This window comes from Nuphar pumila, chromosome 7 (assembly GCF_984573655.1).
Source record: "Nuphar pumila chromosome 7, dmNupPumi1.hap1.1, whole genome shotgun sequence".
NCBI lineage: Eukaryota > Viridiplantae > Streptophyta > Magnoliopsida > Nymphaeales > Nymphaeaceae > Nuphar > Nuphar pumila.
In genome coordinates this window covers 37,614,126-37,633,315 of record NC_143255.1, presented here as the reverse complement: position 1 = coordinate 37,633,315, position 19,190 = coordinate 37,614,126, and the positions used below count along the sequence as shown (strand labels likewise).

Below are 19,190 nucleotides of genomic sequence, written 5' to 3'. Positions count from 1 at the left end.
CATTCAAGAGAGAGAGAGAGAGAGAGTTCGAATTTTCAAAAAGGTAAAAACAAAAAGGTGAGAAACGGGTAGCGTGGTCAACGGGTCGGACCTTTACCATATCACTGATCCTGATCCGGATCCGACATTGACTTACCGGTACCGGGCTCGGACCCACGTCCTATCGGATCTATTGTAAGAAAAACCATATCCAGGTCCTACAAGCATTACAAAAACCAGATGGTCCATACCCAATTAAAACAATATTTTTTATGTTTTTATATTGAAATTTATGGATCTTAATTGGAACTCATTTCGGACCTCGGTCTGGTATGAAATTTCTCATAACCCAATTCTTAACCAGACCTCCATTTTCAGCCCATTTTGTCTCTCCCAAGTGTTCCCATTGCATCAACTCCATATTGGCTAAACCCACTTGTGGGTTCGTGCTGGTTGACCTAGACCTGCTCCATACTCAGCCCTCGGGTAGGGCATCAGTCACACTAAAACCAACCCATGTCAATATGGGTTCCACTAGGATGGACCTAGCCTGACCTATACCGGGCCGTTGTTGAGGTGAGGATTCGGTCCACTAACCCACATTGGAGATTTTGAAGGAAGGTAAAGGGCAATGTTCTCATATCCAACGTGACATTGGACAGTTGATAAGACAACAAAGATTCATAAAAATATGTATAATTGTCAATTGTAAAAGAATTTAATGGGACACCGACGGGGCTCTGAGTGGTTGGTAGGAGCTGTCAGTGCACGTTTCCTTGTGGTGGGACGTTGCAGGTTCAAAACCCCAGTGGTACGTTGAATAACTGGTGGGTTGGGTCTAACTCCAGCTTGCCTTACAAAAAAAGGAATTTAATGGGATTAGTTTTGTCAATTGACATGGTCAAACTCTTACAGGGCCTTCTTCCAAGCCAATAGATATACTAGGTAGATGGCGACCAAAACACGCTATTGGTTGACCCTTGGCTTTGTTGGTTAGGTTAGGTTAGTTGGGGCGCATACTTTTCTATATTCTTGATTATTTGGAACGTTCATTAGCCCTTTTAAATTTTAAAGTGGGCGATGTGGGCCCCATCTTGGAAAATTAGGTGCAAATGGATCGGATCTAGTTTGGTGTTCGGCCTGAATCCAACACATTAGTTTGGTTGCATCTCATGTTGATGGAATCACGTGTGATTTGGAGTCTAAGATTCCAAATCACAAGTTGGAGTATGTGATTTGAAATCACGAGAAATGAGTAAATTCATCCCGAATGTGATTTCAAATCAAATCACATTCTGTTTCTTATGCTCGTTTTCTGATGTTCGGTTAGCTGTGCAATTGAGATTTATGATCTCATTTGCATGAGAGTCTAAGCTCATATTGCGGATTTGGATTAGGCTTTCTATCAGAGGTAGAACCTGGAATCTAAATTAGGGTGTGCACAAACTCTAGGGCTGGGAAACGAGATGAGCAGCTTGTCATTCAACTTGTCTTGACTCGAAAATTGAGCTCAGCAAGCCATGCTATGAGCTAGCTTGTTTAGGTAAATTAGCTGAGCACCAACATGGCAAGCTCGGATCAACTTGGCACTTATAGGTCGTTTTACATATTATATATAGATATATACATATATTATATATTAGATAAATAAAATATATATTATACATATTTTGTACATGTATTAAACATATATTATATGTATTAAATATATATTATATGTATTTTATATATTATCAAACTTTAAAAACAATTTAAAATATTTTTAAAAAAAATGAGACAGCTCGTGATCAACTCTTAAAACTCAGCTTGTGAAGAGCTCGGGCTCAGCCCGGCTCGTGATGAGCTCACGAGCAGAGCCTGAGTAGGGGTGTAGACTTAATAAGCCAAGCCCACTCAGTTTGTTTGGCTCGTTTACCAGAGAGAGGTGGGGAGGGTGAGAAAGCACCCAAAAGATCAGGGTGGCGGGTGCACACGTGCCACCCGAGCCTCAACCCGGCTTCTCCAATGCTTCTATTGACAACATTTTTGCCAAATTTATATTCAGATCCAGATCAAATCAGATCCATTTTTGCTTTTTACATGTAAGGTGCATGATTTTACCATATAAAAACTTGGATTCAAATTGTCTCAGGCCAATCTTTCAGAATGGGGCATGTGCATTGCAGATCTCTACTGAGTGAAAAATGCATCAAGTGTAGGAACGTGCAATATGCGTTCGCTTGATCGGTGACATGCGGTGGTAGCACGACATGCGATAGGCATTGGTATCGTCGTTAGTGCATCGCTGTGTGGCGACACAAACATGGAGTGTTGTTCGGTTAAGCAGTGCCAGCGGATCAAAGGATGTTGCCTTTGGAGATTTGGTTAAGGACCTCTTGGTTTGCAAGAGTTTTCAAGCATAGCGGTTGAATGGACGGGGGTGCGTGTGAGTTAGGACTAATTCTCCCAGGAATCACCTTAGGTGGTTTCAACCGAGTATGGTGACTCGAGGCTAGGCGAGTGAATGCATAGGCACCGACGAATGAGTCTGGGTGGTGCTCTTCGCTATGGTGTTCAATCATCAACTGGTCTTAAGACAGGGGGCCGCAAGGACTTGTTCCTTCAGTGGCGAGGTTTTGCTATGTTGTGCGCATGGAGCTGCAATACGCTTCATGGCATGCAAGGCTAAGGCAAAGTTTGTGCCTCTTTTAAAAGTGATAGCTGGTATGAGACGACTATGCACTAAATGGCATGGACTACATAGAATGTGCATTTAGAAATACGCTTAATCAGCTTCCGCTAGGCAGTTGCGCATGGGGTGGTACGCAAGCACAATAAAAATGATTCAACACATGGAAACGTATTGGTACCCAACCTTTGGCCGTTAGGCAGGCCAGCTTGAGCAGCTTGGCACATCGCAGGTTTACGAAGCATTCTATGCCCGTGACAGAGCGATAGAAAGGCTTGCGACGGTAGGGAAGGATCCTCGCGCCGCATTGGATTATTGAAAAAAGTAAGCCCGTGACAAATTGGCATCAGAGCATAAAGATTCACAGAGACCTTGTTCTTCATTGTGTGCGATAGCGATGGTTCATCTTGGTTACGTAATTTTGCGCAGTTGAAGTGTGGTTGGTCGAGCACAGAAGCAAGATGTTGGCAGGATGTTATGGGACATCTTGTCGATGATAAGCAAAAGTGTAAGGTTGTTGTTCAATTGGCTAAGAGAACGTAGATAAGCCAAATATTCCTACTAGTTGTGCATTAGGCTCACAGGTGGAGCATGGTGTTTGTCTTGTGCATATAGAGAATACACGTTGGATTCAGCTGGATGGATTTGCACATTTGGGTATGAGATACTCAATTAAACTTCTAGATACTCTCCAAAGATTATGGGTTAGCGGAGTGCTCACGTTGAGCAGAATGCTCATTGTTTTAATTTCTTAAGTTGGCAGATCTTCAACGGATTGCGCGTGTAGAAAAAGTTATTGTTTGTGGCTCGTTGGTTCCTGCGGGAACATTTTGTTGACTCTGAGAGAGAGTACATCGTGCTGACTTGGAGAGAGGAGTGCAGCATTGGGGCAACGTGCTCTTGTGAGGCCAAGTGCCCAGGAAGACACTTTGAAGAACCGTATTGGGGTGATACGTAAGAATGTGTCTCCCACTTAAAGACTAGTTTGGACCATTAGAAAACCGCAAGTTGGTGCTTAAGGAAGTTGATATCCCTGCGGCGCACATTGGTGGTCATTTTTCTCTATGAGGACCACGAAGGGCTTGGATTTGCCCTTGCTAGGGTTGGAAGGCACCCCAGCCATGAGCATGAAGACAATAAGTTTGTCGTGCGGGCGAGGATGACTCATTTGTATTTGAGACTGCACTGAGGTCTCGCGAGCAAAGAATGTTCGATATTGATAAAGCAGAAGACCACTGTCTAAGTGATCAAAGATGTGTTAAAGGTATGAGACTTGGCCTGTTAAAGGTTGTTGTGATGGTGGATGTAAACCAAAACAAGTTGAGTAAGCTGAAGAAAAAGAGTAAACCGAAGATAAATACAATGAAAGATTGACATATCAGTGAAGACTGTGTTCTTACCTGCACCAGCACTGTCGAGGACGACAATGGTTTTGGGTGGGCGAGAATGTTTCGGGCTAATCTTTCAGAATGAGGCATGTGCAGTGCGGAGCTCTATTGAGTGGAAAATGCATCGAGTGTTTGAATGTGCGGTATTTGTTCGCTTGATCGGTGACGTGCGGTGGTAGAACAACATGTGATAGGCATCAATATCATCGTTAGTGCATCGTTGTGTAGCGGCACAAACATGGAGCATTGTTCAATTAAGTAGTGTCAGCGGATCAGAGTATGTTGCCTTTAAAAATTTGTTTAAGGACCTCTCGGCTTGCAAAAGTTCTCACGCGTAGCGGTTGGATGCATGGCGGTGTGTGGGGGTTAGGGCTAATTCCCCCAAAAAAATCACCTTAGTTGGTTCCAACCGAGTATGGTGACTCGGGGTTAGGCGAGTGAATGCCTAGGCGCCAGTGAATGAGTCTGGGTAGTGCTCTTTGCCATGGTGTTTAATCATCAGCTCGTCTTTGGACTGGGGGGCGCAAGGTCTTGTTCCTTCAGTATCGAGGTTTTGTTATGTAGTGCGCATGGAGCTGTAATACGCTTCATGGCATAGAAGGCTAAGGCAAAGTTTGTGCCTCTTTCGAAAGTGATAGCTGGTATAGGATGACTATGCACTAAGCGACATGGACTACATGAAATGCGCATTTAAAAATGCACTTGATCAGCTTCCGCTAGGCAGCTATGCACGAAGTGGTGTGCAGGGTCAATGAAAATGATTCAGCACATGGAAACATGTTGGTACGTGGCCTTTGGCCGTTAGGCTAGCCAGCTTGGCACGACGCGGGTTTGCGAAGCATTCTATAAAAAGGCTTGCGACGGTAAGGAAGGATCGTCACGCCACATTGGCTTATTAAAAAAAGTAAGCCCATGATAAATTGGTGTCAGAGCAGAAAGATTCACGGAGACCTTGTTCTTTATTGTGCGCAACACTGAAGAGGACAACAATGGTTTATCTTGGTTATATAATTTTGAATAGCTGAAGTGTGGTTGAACGAGCATAGAAGCAAGATATTGGTAGGATGGTATGGGACATCTTGTCAATAATAAGCAAAAGTGTAAGGTTGTTGTTCAGTTGGATAAGAGAACATAGATAAGGCAATGATTCCTACCAGTTATGCGTTAGGCTCACAAGTGAAGCACGATGTTTGCCTTATGCATGCAGAGAATGCACATTGGATTAGGCTGAATGGATTTACACCTTTGGGTATGGGAGAGTCAATTAAATTTCTAGATACTCTCCCGAGATTGTGGGTTAGCGGAGTACCCACATTGTGCAGAATGCTCGTTATTTTGGTTTCTTGAGTTGGCAAATGTTCAACGGATTGCGTGTAGAAAAAGTTATTGTTCGTGGCTCATTAGTTCATGCGAAAATGTTTTGCTAACTCTGAGAGGGAGTACAACATGCTGACTTCAGGAGGGGAGTGCAACATTGGGGCAAAGTGCCCTTGTGAGGATGAGTGCCCAGGAAGACACTTTGAAGGATGATATTGGGGTGATACGTAAGAAGGTGTCTCCCTCTTGAGGGATAGTTTGGACCATTAGAAAACCGCAAGTTGGTGCTTAAGGGAGTTGATATCCTTGCGGCATGCATTGATGGTCATCTTTTTCTATGAGGACCACGAAGGGCTTGGATTATCCCTTGTTGGGGTTAGAAGGCACCCCAGCCTTGAGCATGAAAATGATAAGTTTGTCATGCGGGCAATGATGACCCATTTGTGTTTGAGACTGTATTGAGGTCTCATGCGCAAAGAATGCTCAATGTTGATAAAGTACAAGACCAATGTCTAAGTGATCAGAGATATGTTAAATATATGAGACTTGGCGTGTTAAAGGTTACTGTGATGGTGGATGTAAACCAAGACAAGTTGAGTAGGCTGAAGAAAATGAGTAAACCAAAGATAAGTACAAAGGAAAACTGACATATCAGTGAAGACTGTATTCTTACCTACACCAGCATTGTCAAGAACGACAATGGTTTTGGGTGGGGCCGATCTTTCAGAATGGGGCATGTGCAGTGTGAAGCTCTACTGAGTGAAAAATGCATCTAGTGTAGAAACGTGCAGTATGCATTCGCTTGATCTGTGATGTGCGGTGGTATCACAACATGCAATAGACATCGATATTGTCGTCAGTGCGTCGTTGTGTGGTGACACAGATGTGGAGCATTGTTCGGTTAAGCAGTGCTAGCGGATCAAATGATGTTGCCTTTGGTGATTTGGTTAAGGACCTCTCGACTTGTAAGAGTTTTCACGCATAGCGGTTAGATGCACGAGGGTGCGTGTAGGTTAGGGATAATTTCCCCAGAAATCACCTTAGGTGGTTCCAACCGAGTATTGTGACTCGAGGCTAGGCGAGTGATGCCTAGGCTCCGATGAATGAGTGTGGGTGGTGCTCTTCGCTATGGTGCTCAATCATCAACTGGTCTTCGAACTGGGGCCGTAAGGTCTTATTCCTTCAATGATAAGGTTTTGCTATGTTATGCACATGGAGCTGTAATATGTTTCATGGCATGCAAGGCAAAGGCAAAGTTTGTGCCTCTTTCAGAAGTGATAACTGGTATAGGACGACTATGCACTAAGAGGCATGAACAACATGGAATGCACATTTGGAAATACGCTTGATCAGCTTCCGCTAGGTAGCTGCGCACAGAGTGGTGTGCAAGGCTAATAAAAATGATTCAACACATGAAAATGTGTTAGTACGCAACCTTTGGTTGTTAGGCTAGCCAGCTTGGGCAGCTTGGCGCATCGCGAGTTTGCAAAGCATTCTATGTCCGTGATAGGGCGATAGAAAGGCTTATGGCAGTAAGGAATGACCATCATGTTGCACTGGCTTATTGAAAAAAGTAAGCCCTTGATAAATTGGCATCAGAGTAGAAAGATTCACGGAGACCTTGTTCTTAATTGTATGTGATACTGAAGAGGACAATGATGATTTATCTTGGTTACGTAATTTTGCACAGCTAAAGTGTGGTTAGTCGAGTACAAAAGCAAAATGTTGGTGGGATGATATGGGACATCTTGTTGATGATAAGCAAAAGTATAAGATTGTTTTTCAGTTGGCTAAGGGAATGTAGATAAGCCAAATATTCATACCAGTTATGCGCTAGGCTCACAGATGGAGCGTGACGTTTGCCTTGTGCATGCAGAGAATGCACGTTGGATTCAACTGGATGGATTTGCACCTTTGGGTATAGGAGACTCAATTAAACTTCTAGATACTCTCCCAAGATTATGGGTTAGTGGAGTGCCCGCGTTGAGCAAAATACTGTTTTAGTCCCTTGAGTTGGCAGATCTTCAACGGATTGCACGTGTAGAAAAAGTTATTGTTCGTGGCTCGTTGGTTCTTGCAGGAACATTTTGCTGACTCTGAGAGAGAGTACAATGTGCTGACTTCGAGAAGGGAGTGTAGCATTGGGGCAAAGTGCCCTTGTGAGGACGAGTGCCTAGGAAGATACTTTGAAGGACTGCATTGGGATGATACGTAAGAATGCATCCCCCACCTGAGGACTAGTTTAGACCATTGAAAAATCGCAAGTTAGTGCTTGTGGGAGTTGATATTCTTGCGGCATGCATTGGTGGTCGTCTTTCTCTGTGAGGACCACGAAGGGCTTGGATTTGCCTTTGCTGGGGTTGAAAGGCACCCTAGCCACAAGCATAAAAATGATAAGTTTGTCGTGCGGGCGAGGATGACCCATTTGTGTTTGAGACTGCACTGGAGTCTCACATGCAGAGAATGCTCAATGTTGATAAAGCACAAATCCACTATCTAAGTGGTCAAAGATGCGTTAAAGGTATGGGAGTTGGCATGTTAAAGGTTGTTGTGATGGTGGATGTAAACCAGAACAAGTTGTGTACGATGAAGAAAAAGAGTAGTACAAAGAGAAACTGACATATCAGTGAAGACTGTGTTCTTACCTGCACCAGCATTGTCGAGGACGACAATGGTTTTGGATGGAGGAGAATATTCTGAGCCGATCTTTCAGAATGGGGCATGTGCAGTACGGAGCTCTATTGAGTGAAAAATGCATTGAGTGTAGGAATGTGTGGTATGTGTTCGCTTGATCGATGATGTGCGGTGGTAGCACGACATATGATAGGCATCAGCATCGTCATTAGTACATCGTTGTGTGGCAGCATAAACGTGGAGCGTTGTTCGCTTAAGCAGTGCCAGCGGATCAGAGGATGTTGCCTTTGGAGATTTGATTAAAGACCTTTCAGCTTGCAAGAGTTCCCACGCGTAGCAATTGGATGCACGGGGGTACGTATGAGTTAGGGAAATTCTGCCAGGAATCACCTTAGGTGGTTCCAACCGAGTATGGTGACTCGGGGCCAAGCGAGTGAATGCCTATGCATCAGTGAATGAGTCTGGGTGGTGCTTTTTGCTACGGTGTTCAATCATCAACTGGTCTTCAGACTGGGGGCCGCAAGGTCTTGTTCCTTTATTGGCGAGGTTTTGCTATGTTGTGTGCATGGAGCTGCAATAAGCTTCATGGCATGCAAGGCTAAGGCAAAATTTGTGCCTCTTTCGGAAGTGATAGCTGATATGGAATGACTATGCATTAAGCGGCATGAACTACATTGAATGCGCATTTGGAAATACGCTTGATCAACTTCCATTAAGCAAATGCACACGAGGTGCTGCGCAGGTCTAATGAAAGTGATTCAGCATATGGAAATGTGTTGGTACGTGGCCTTTGGCCATTAGGCTGACCAGCTTGGGCAGCTTGGCGCATCGCGGGTTCGTGAAGCATTCTATGCCCGTGACATAACGATAAAAAGACTTGCGGCATTAAGGAAGGACCATCGCGCCGCACTGGCTTATTGAAAAATGTAATCATGTGACACAAATTCACCTTTATTTAATAACCAGTTCATATTCAGCTTCAAAGCTTTAAATTCTTATTTGGATCCACCATAATCTATCTCATATACGATCCTAGTGTTGTAAGCAGGTCAGACTCAGTTCCGATCTATGTATTACTGAAAGGATCTGAATCAGATCTAACCTACTTGAATTTGCATTTAGGCTTAGATTCAAATTCGGGTTGGAGTGTGAAAAAAAGGTGATGCCAATGATTAGCTAATTAAATATATTTTGCAAGTAACCAGTGGGGTGTCAACTAGTCGTGTTTGACCCAGACTTGACCAGTACCAAACCCTATAGGGACAATGTTTTGTGATAAAGGAGGACTGGTTAAAATCCAGGCCGAACCCAAAATGTCTGATTAATATATGGAGCAGGGTATGGTTTACCAAACCTGGGTCTGACCTAAGTTCCAATTAGGATTAGTGATTTGTTCAATATAAAAGAGAGAAAAAAATATCATCTTATAAGGTATGGATACAGGTCTGGTTTATGTAATTCTTATAGAACCGAGTATGGTTTTCCTTATGGTGGACCCAATCAGACCCTGGTCCAGACCTGTTACACGCACCTCAAAGTCAGATCTGGGTTCAGACCCACCTAAGTCTGAACCAGATCTGCCGGTTGACACCCGTAGTGAGCAGATCAGATTATACATCAGATTCTGAATCCGAATATATATATATATATATATATATATATATATATATATATATATATATATATATATATATATATATATATATATATTAAAGCGCAATGGACATACAGCACAAAGCATAGTTAAAGAGAGCAGATGACGAGATATCACCCCTCTCTTCGGGATGATCTACAAATAGGGCAAAAGCTACCAATTAAGCAGGCTCAAATAACAGAGGCATTTGATATTTCATTGTATTAATTCTTGTCTACAAGAAATTTTGTACATTTGATCACTTTGAGATCAATTTGGAGCCAACTGACAATCATCACCAAGGTTGCCCTTTATGAAATTTTGATCCAACATCAGCATGAGATCATAGAAGAGCTTGATTAATATAAATCTTGGAGTTCTGCAACTTAATTTTCTCATCTCACCATTGAATGTCTGAGATGTCTTATAACTGGCCTAGCATTTATCCTGCATGCAAGTGACTGCCTCACCCTCTGTGCGATCTAGTTTTTCCATAATTGAAATCTATCAGTTCTTTACATAATTAAAATATATCAGATGACATCATTAAGTGCAGGTAGAGATACTTGTAAGCATGATGTATGATTGAAAATGAAAGTTACATCCCCACCCAAGGGTAGTAGGGATGGCAGTGGACCTCCGGTCTCAAAATTCGGCCATCCATTCCTGTTTCATGTCCTCCATCTCTCGTCCAAACAGAGCGAGGCGGGCCCCATTTCTCCCCAGTCCACTGCCATCCTTAAAGGCATTTTAGTTATTTTACTAACGGAGATCAGGGACGGGGTATGGACGGTGCGGGGGTGGAGGAAAGTGTAAGTCCATCCCCGCACGAGTTTTGATTTTAACCTTCATCCTTGCCTCCATCCCAGTTTCATGTCCTCCATCCTCGGTCCAAACCGGGTGAGGTGGGGTGGTGCCCATTTTCCCCAAGTCCATTGCCATCCCTACCCAGGAGAAGCTACTTTTCCTTGAAAAGAACGCTCGGTAGGGAATGTGGGGGGGGGGGGGGGGGGGGAGGTGTGAACAAATTTTGACAGCAAAGTTGCCATTGTGAAATTTATGATGTGGGCCCCACCACGTATTTCTCATGCACATGTTTGTTTCATTCTCCCTTAGAAAATAGATTCTCTTTCCTAAGAAAGAGGTTTCCATCATAAGAAAGGGGCATGAAGCGAATGCCCGGCGCAAGGAAGAAAGACTGGGAAAAGGTTTGGTTGTTTCCAATGTTTTACTAACCAAAGGGGTTGTGGGCTTCTTGTTTGTTTCATCAGTGGAATGTTTCCCTCTCATTCGACTTCTTGTGTAAGCACTTGGGGAGCCGGTGTCTCTTGCAGTGAGAATGCTTGGAAGGCTGGACTCCTGGAAAAGAAAAGATTACATTTCTCTTAGTTGATATGACCATCCATTCCAACATAAATTCCGCATAATTGCATGATAGTTTTGTCATCCATATTAGTCTATGTTGGAAAGGTTTCATACAGTACCCTTGCACATTATATGATATACATGTAGATTTTTTTTTCTGGATAATCCAAGGAACCCCCCTTCCCATCACTGACCATACATTAGCTGCCCCTCTGACCATTGGGGAGTACACCCAGCTTTGACCTTACGGCAAGAGATGCCAAACGTGGGTTTCGAACTTGTGAGATCCCATCAACTTGATAACATTCACAAGCAGCCCCTACCAGATGAGCCCTTGTGGGCATATGTACAAGTAGATTCTTGATGCTTGCATGCTTAATATTTTTAATTTGTGAGGAATATAATTTACAGTGAGGCAAACTTAACCCCATAAGTTTACACGCACGTACATGTGCATGCATGCACACAGCCACACACCCATGTCTGCATGCACGCAAACACACACATGCACGGGTCAGAGCTTTGGGATTCCTAGCTAGACTTGGAATGACTCTTCCATTGAATGTTCTCTTTTTTGACAGGAGCTATGGCCGTCAATTGGTCAGATCTAGGGGGGTTAACGGGTCGGGTTTGGTTCGGACCCAAGTGAAACCAGACTTAGACCAGATTTTTGGGTATGGTTTCAGGTCTTGACTTGGGTCTAATCGGGTCTACTATAAGAGAAACCATACTCAGACCCGATCAGAACTACATGAACTAGACCCGGAGCATACCCGGTAAAATAATATTTTTTATCATTTTTACATTGAAAAATTACAAGTTTAATCAAAACTCAGGTCGGGCCGGGTCTGGTATAAAATTTCACAAACTATACCCAGACCCTTCGGGTCTGAACCAGGGTCTTCTTATTTATCACCAAACCCGAATCCTATAGGGTTTGGTTTGAGTCGACTCCGGGTAAACCCGACCCATTGACACCCCTAGTCAGATCCAGCACTTTTCTTTTCATATAGGAAAGGGAAAACTACCCACGGGGAGTAAACCCAGGCACATCCCTTGTCCCCCAGGGAGCCACCAACTTCGCAAGGGGAGTAACGTCGCAGGAATCGAACCCCAACTGCCTGTCTAACCGCCATCGAGGCCCATTCCAACAAGGCTACCCCTTCGGGTCTAATCATTGCACATTGGTCAGATCCAGCACTTAACAAAGTACTCGGCTCACACAAAACACAGAAAATCATTGCACATTAGGGATGCACAGATTTTCTCTCTTGCACACAGTTTTTTTCTTGGTATTTTTGAGTGTGAATACTACTGGATCTGGTCTCCAATTGGTCAGGTATGTCTATAGTAACATGCATATCCAGGTATGGCCATAAAAACATGTTGACCAAGACCCAATTCTAGTAACATGTGGGTTGCGTTTGAGCTATGATTTTTGCTGGATATCTTACCTAACTCAGACATCATGACAGTTTTCTTATATAATTTTTATCTAAAATACCAAGTGCACTCTAAATTATGTGAGTCAGATATGAACTTTTGTTTTTCCACCTGACATAACCCGAACCCGAACCCAAACCCGACAACTTGTTATTTGGGCAGGCTTGGCTGCGGTCGGATTGCCCTACCAATTAAGAGTCCTACTTCAGTAGCATATACTTTTTCTCAGGCATACCAATCTAATTAATTTTAAATGAACTTCAAGAACATGAAGAATACATATAAATAAAAATTACCAAGAACAGAATTGTTGCACAAGATCTGATGACTTGCAGATTCATCCTTGCATCGTCCAAACTTCTGCACAACACATGAACCATGAGAGAGAGAGAGAGAGAGAGAGAGATTCCTTACCGGTGTTTTTGCCTCCCAAGCCCAAAGTATGCTGCCAAGGAAGCCAACTGTTCAAAAAAGTGAGCTTTTTCCATGATCCACACCCATCATGTAGCATTGTGTAAAAGTTGCTAAATCATGGACTTAGTTCTCACCTTACCTTGAAAGTTGCAAATTCTGAACTTTCTAACTTCAAACATGCTTTTCTCAAAAAAAAAAAAAACTCAACTTCTAAAGTCACTCCTTTTAATACAAAAGGCATCTTTACCATCCAAGCTACACAAACTAGCAATATTTTTTAATTTAAAAATAGTAAGGCTGTCCCTCTAAAATTTTGGAGCCTTATTTATTTTATAAACAAAATTCTTTCAAGAAACTTTATTTCTTAAAAAAACAATAATAGAAATAATCAATAAAACAAACCAATTTGCATAGAAAAGAAATGCAGTATTGCCTTTCTTAGCTGAGAAATTGCATGTGATTTGGTGTTTGGCAAATGTAGCATCGAGGACCATTAAAGTTACAACTAACTATGGAAAAAGTAAAATATCAACGGGGACGTTGCAAGTTCAAAACCCAATGGTATGGTTGTATAACTGATGGGGGTCTGCCTAACCCCAGCTTGCCTATAAAAAAAAAACTATGGAAGCCCAAATAAGTATGGCTTTTAAGTATAACAGCAAAACTATCTAGAAAAATTTAGATGCGTAAAAAGGTGATTTTTCCTAATGCATACTTGTTTTTGAGCTGTATTATGAAAAACTTTTCTATTAAAATGAGGCCATAGGGTTTGTTTTATGATTAATCTTTATAACTCACGAACTTAGATATCTCCTTACAGAATTTTTTTTATAAGAACAATTTCACCTCAGACATTTATTTGGTACTTTTCTACCAAAGTAAATTTTAGGGGGTGTTCGATATAAGGCAAAACATTCTTCATTGTTTATCATGGATAGAGATAACCCTTTTCCCATTGTAATTAAATGCAAATAAAGTCTAAATGATCACATTAATGAAAACTTAGAACCAAGCCAGATTATATATTTACCTTCATATTCCCTGCTCTTGGTCCAAACCTGTGCATCAAGATGTCCAAAGAATCAATCATTCCAGAAGGCTTGGGGGCTGGATGGCCGATTTCTGTGAACGCCTCTCGTATTCGCGCAGAATCAAATCTTAAAATGTTATGGCCAACCCATACTTTTCCTGCAATGTATTATAAATATATGGTAAAAACTCAAGGAAAAAATGGAACTAAAACCTGCGTGGCAAGGTACCCAATAAGAGAGAAATTAATCTACCCAGAGCCGATGTGTGAAAATCATGTGGACATTCATCCATGGCTATTAGTCTACTAGGCAATTGATTATCCAAATGAAAGCTATTAACCTACCACCTTCAGAATTCAGTATTTCTGTGTCAAGACATATAATCTTATGCACAAAGAGAGAGAGAGAGAGAGAGAGAGAGAGAGAGAGGACCCTACAATTTTATGATTTAAAAAGTTTTATTATTACATAAAAAAAATTATGATCCTAGACAAGATTCTTATCGAACAAACTATGCTGAATGTATCCATGAGGTCTGATTACGATGCCATGGTTTCTACTATGGAAAATATGTGGTGGTTCTATATACCTTATGGCTGTAAACATTTTTTTTTTGTATGAATTTAACCACCAAACATTCGATACGTTTGGTTTGGTTCGATCACATGAGATTCACTTTCTCTTACACTTTAGAAAGTGAATATAATTTGCTTTTTTTTTGCAAAAGCAACCAAACCTAAAAAGTAACCCCATGAGAAAGTGAATCACATTTGTGTGAGAACTAAAATATCGAGTTCTCATGAGATTTAAAAAATGAATGTTATTTGCACAGTACCCCACAAGCAACCAAACGTACCCTAACCAATGGAAGCAGATCAGGTCATGCTGAACATGAGCTTTTTGCTCATGCCAACATCGTGGCCGTCTGTTTGCATTTTGGATGAATGCCACATAGCATATAACTGTTTAGTTGACTTTTTAACTTTTCAAAATACAAAACGGACAGCCACGATGACCTGATATGCTTCCCTAACCAATATATTTAACATGGTTTGTTTACCATATTAGGAAGTTTTATCATGTTCAGTATACCACAAGATTCAATTTCTGAGATGGTGCAAAATTAGTGGTTCACAATTCATGAAGATGTGGGTTGGTTTAAGCATGGTATAAAGCATAGGGTCAACTTTATCACATGAAAATAGTAAATAATGATCCAAAGGGAAGATTTTGCTTTTCTACATTATATATATGCAAATCAAGTGTGTACCACCTTGAGTTATTGTGGTTCAGAAAAGTAGAATAAGCTGAGAACTTGGTATTGTATAGTTCACTCATGCAATTTTTTCAACATGTTTGTTGTCTAAATAGGTAAGAGCAGATTTAGTGATTGGGGCCCAACACATTATATGTGTTCTGCCCCACCACGTAGTGCCTGCTCCTCCTCCATTAAGAGCCCCATCTCCCAAACCAAAATTCGAAAGAGGCTGGGTCAGGTGCAATCACATTGCACTTTTGAGTGTACCGCTCCATCTCTAGGGTACAGCCTCTCAGCTGCGGGATCCAACAGAAGATGAAGGGTGGATCAGGTGCAGCAGCACACTAAAGTGAGCAATGTGATTGCACATTATCCACCATCCATTCAAAAGGGCCGAACACGTTATACATGTTTGGCCCGATCACACAACCATGCGACGGGGACATCCCATAAAGATGGTCACATATCATGGTTCAAGATGGAAGTTGACATAAAGAGATGGATGGTACCATGTAATATGCTGTAGATGGTGTCTGCAACTTCTTCAAATCTAGGCGCATCTGCCACCACGTCTCGTGTAATGCCCTCCGATCTGCTAGAGTTCTCAGGCACCATGGAGAGGTCATCTGGCCTTATGAGCGTGGAGTAGCTTCTCTTCTCAACCAGCTTTCTGGGGCACACCACAATTGCGCCGAATTCCAGCATCCTGAACCTTTTCTCCTTCTTCACAGGCACTGTGGTCTCCACATCCAGGAACACAAGATCTGAGCTCCTCTCCCTCAGGATGTTGCCAGTAGTCATATTCTGTTGTTGGCTTGTGTTCTTCATGAAAAATGAAGATGACCAATGTCTCTATGAAGGCATGAAGAAAGATAGAAATTGGGTCTTGCTTTAATAAGGTGATGGAGTTGAGATTGATTCAAAGTTTGTGTTTGAATTCAAGGAAGTGATGAAGAAAAAGAAATCCCTTACCTTCCACAGTTTGGAACCATTGTTCAAGGCATGCAAGTCATTTCTCATATATATATATATATATATATATATATATATATATATATATATATATATATATATATATATATATATATATATGAGAGAGAGATCCTAAAAATGTCAGACAGGTTTAGACTTTTGACTTTTCCAATAACAAAGCAATCTTCATAGCTGGGAAAGTATGTAGTTGTAGAATGCGTTGTGGGCCCCATCATACTTTTTCTTTTGAAGGAGCTCGAAAAAAGAATATGGATACACATGGGTACACAAAGTAGGATATCCAACCCAAACCCTGATCCAGGTCAATCAAACGCAAGGCAGGTTCTTGTCTGGCTCAATATTCTATATTGAAAAACGTTTATCTTGCTCAATTTGGTTAGTTTCAGACCTGAATCTTGCTTTGAACATGCTGAACCGATTTTTTTCTATCCCCAAACTAGGTTTATTTGATGGTGTCGGTCTGGATCCACTTGGACCACGGCTGCTGGCAATCATTATCAAATATTTTATGAGATGAACATTTATGTGTCCCTAATTTGGAAGCCAAATGGATTTTGACAAGTCGGAGCATGAAGAAAGGCTCTCTTTTCTTCAATGAAATGTTAACAGATTATAACTTTTGGCTGCAGTTTCAGTTATGTATCCACTTTTTTTGTTACTTTCTTTGTGTTCAAAGAACAGAAATAAAAAAAATAGATGAAACCAAGAAGGGTGCAAGAGTGTAAATCGAAGTAAGAAAGGAATGAGGAAATTAACTTAAGGTGTTATTCTTTCCTTGCGTTGTACGTTAATTCAATACAAGCAACACCAAGCAAGTTTTTGGTAATCCGCAAGCAAAGTTACAATTATCTTGTATTGGAGGTAGATATTGCTTAAAAAAAGGGTTACTAGATTATGAGAACTGGAAATATGCGAACCGAGATTTAATTTCATGGGTTTTTTGTTTTGATTTTTTTCTCTTAAATTTGACCATTCGGATGTGATCTACATACTTAGTTTTAAAGGGACTTACTCTTGAATCATCAAATTGTGATGAATAAGCAGAAATTTTTAAGGCTTGAAAATTTTGTAATTATTCAAGCATTCAAAAGTCATGTCTTTTTTTGTCAAAAAGCATGATCCAATTAGGGATGGGTAACAAGCCAAGCTGTTGATGGCTCGGCTCATGTTGGGCTCGTATAGAGCTTGTTCAAACTTATAAAATAAGCTTGGCAAACTGAACATGAACAATTGGCACTCGGCTCGGCTCAACTCCTAAGAGCTTGTTTCGTAGTAAAAATAATATTTTAGATATATTTTATATCATATATTGAACTATTTGGTTTGCAAAAAATAGGTTACGTGGTAAAATCTTATTACTTTCAGCTCTCAAACAATATCTTTGTAATCCTATTTCTTCCAGCTATAAAAACAGTCTATTTTTTCTCTAAACAAGCCAGCTCTAATTCAGCTCATTTAGCTCGGTTTCATTTCGAGCTCCAATTCAACTGGGTTCACTAATGAGCCAAACTTAAACACTTAAAGCTAGTCTGGCGCAGCTCATTTAGCAGCCTTAGATCCAACAGTCAATCTTAGCAATATGACCATGCTGAGCACATCTATAAGGTTGGATTTCCAAAAAAGAGAAAAAAAAGTATCAGAAATACCTAGTTCATACTCTAGTTCTCATATTCTAGTAGACTTTCACATACATAAATAACCACACCCGAAAATCACACATACTGCACAAGAAATTACACATACTATACAAGAATTTAAATAATCAAGCATGTGATTATCTGCCACTCAAGGCAGTTATTGTGATAGAACTAACTGAAGATTGGTGGTCTGTTTGACTGTGGTGCATTTGATTTTCAGGAACAGGAACAGTGACCGATTTGTTTAAGAACATTAAAAGAACAGCAGACATGCTTGGCCTATCTGCCACTTTGCTTTGGCAGCATAAGTGGCCAACTTGAATTCATCTCAGTGCCTGATCAGATGAAGGGAGAGTACCAACATTTACATCAACCAACTCCATGAGTTTACCTCTTTTATCCAGCATTATTTAGCCTACAAAAATAAAAGGAACAAAGTGAGCAAGAAAGATGAACTGAGCCGAGCATCCTGACTCCACTTGACTACGTACTCTTTGGGCATATGTTTCCTGACCGGAGTGGTATCCCATGTGGTAATCGGGGTCCTGTGTCAAGCTGAAGACCCAGGTTCGAAATCCTCTACCACATGGAGCTTAAGAGATATCTGGTAAGGGTCTGCCTAACTAGGGATGACAGTGGATCGGAGCTGGGGTGGGAGACAAGGTCTCCACCCCTGCCCCGGCTCAAAATCCTACCCTCCATCCCCGCGCAGGTTTTGATTTTAACCTCCAAACGGGGCCAGGTGGAGCGGGCCCCCATTTCTCCTCAGTTCACTGTCATATCTAAAGAAGGATCGGGGATGAGGCAGGGCCGGGATCGAGGATGGGATGGGGCAGAGAAAAGCGTAAGTCAATCCCCGCCTTCATCCCTATACGGTTTTTTATTTTAACCTCCATCCCCATTTCATGTCCTTCATCTACAGTTCAAACGGGGCGAGGCGGGGCAAAGCGGGGCCCATCTCCCTCCCCCCGTCCCGTCCACTGCCATCACTATGCCTAACCCCAGCTTGCATTTCAAAAAAGAAAAATGTTTGTCTGATCGAGCCTAGATCAATTGTATCACACAGGCCATGCTCATTTGGTGCATGTTAATCTCTAGGCTTGGTGCCACATCATGTGATTCTCTTGCCACAGGAACAGGTCATTTTTTGCTGAATGTCATATGATATCATGTTGAAATACTGACACATATGGATTAGTATTTTAATGTTTTTAATAATTCTTTAACTTTTTAATAGTATTTCAATAGAAGTGCAGTTTTAGATATCAAAATATCAAAAACTATTTTTTATTAATTACAAACTAAAAAAATTTCTGTGCACTCGTCTTATTTTGCAAAAGAATTTTGAACTAATGTGTTGAACTTGTGTTGATTCGAGAGTTCCTCGAATTTTCCCATTTTTCTTTTTCTTTCAAGGATCTCAAATCCTT

General features: G+C 41.4%; 1 protein-coding gene across 1 annotated transcript; it reads right to left on the bottom strand.

Annotated features, from left to right (window-relative positions):
* Window positions 1–9,888: 9,888 nt before the first annotated feature.
* On the bottom strand, window positions 9,889–15,931 carry LOC149831954 (protein NEN4-like). Its single transcript, XM_090013123.1, has 6 exons — window positions 15,640–15,931; window positions 13,872–14,029; window positions 12,842–12,888; window positions 12,724–12,787; window positions 10,856–10,978; window positions 9,889–10,101 (listed from the first exon to the last, which is right to left on the bottom strand). The coding sequence occupies exons 1-6, from the start codon at window positions 15,929–15,931 to the stop codon at window positions 10,015–10,017; spliced, it is 771 nt and encodes a 256-aa protein (XP_089869249.1). The 3' UTR covers window positions 9,889–10,014.
* Window positions 15,932–19,190: the final 3,259 nt, after the last annotated feature.

Bases quoted from the DNA above. Each gene is read 5' to 3' on its own strand.
- LOC149831954 (XM_090013123.1), bottom strand. From the start codon at position 15,931: ATGACTACTGGCAACATCCTGAGGGAGAGGAGCTCAGATCTTGTGTTC. The intron at 12,788-12,841 runs GTAAGGAATCTC...TGTGTTGTGCAG, and splicing joins CTTGGGAGGCAAAAACACCG to AAGTTTGGACGATGCAAGGA. The intron at 10,102-10,855 runs GTTAGTAAAACA...TGGAAAAACTAG, and splicing joins AGAAGCCCACAACCCCTTTG to ATCGCACAGAGGGTGAGGCA.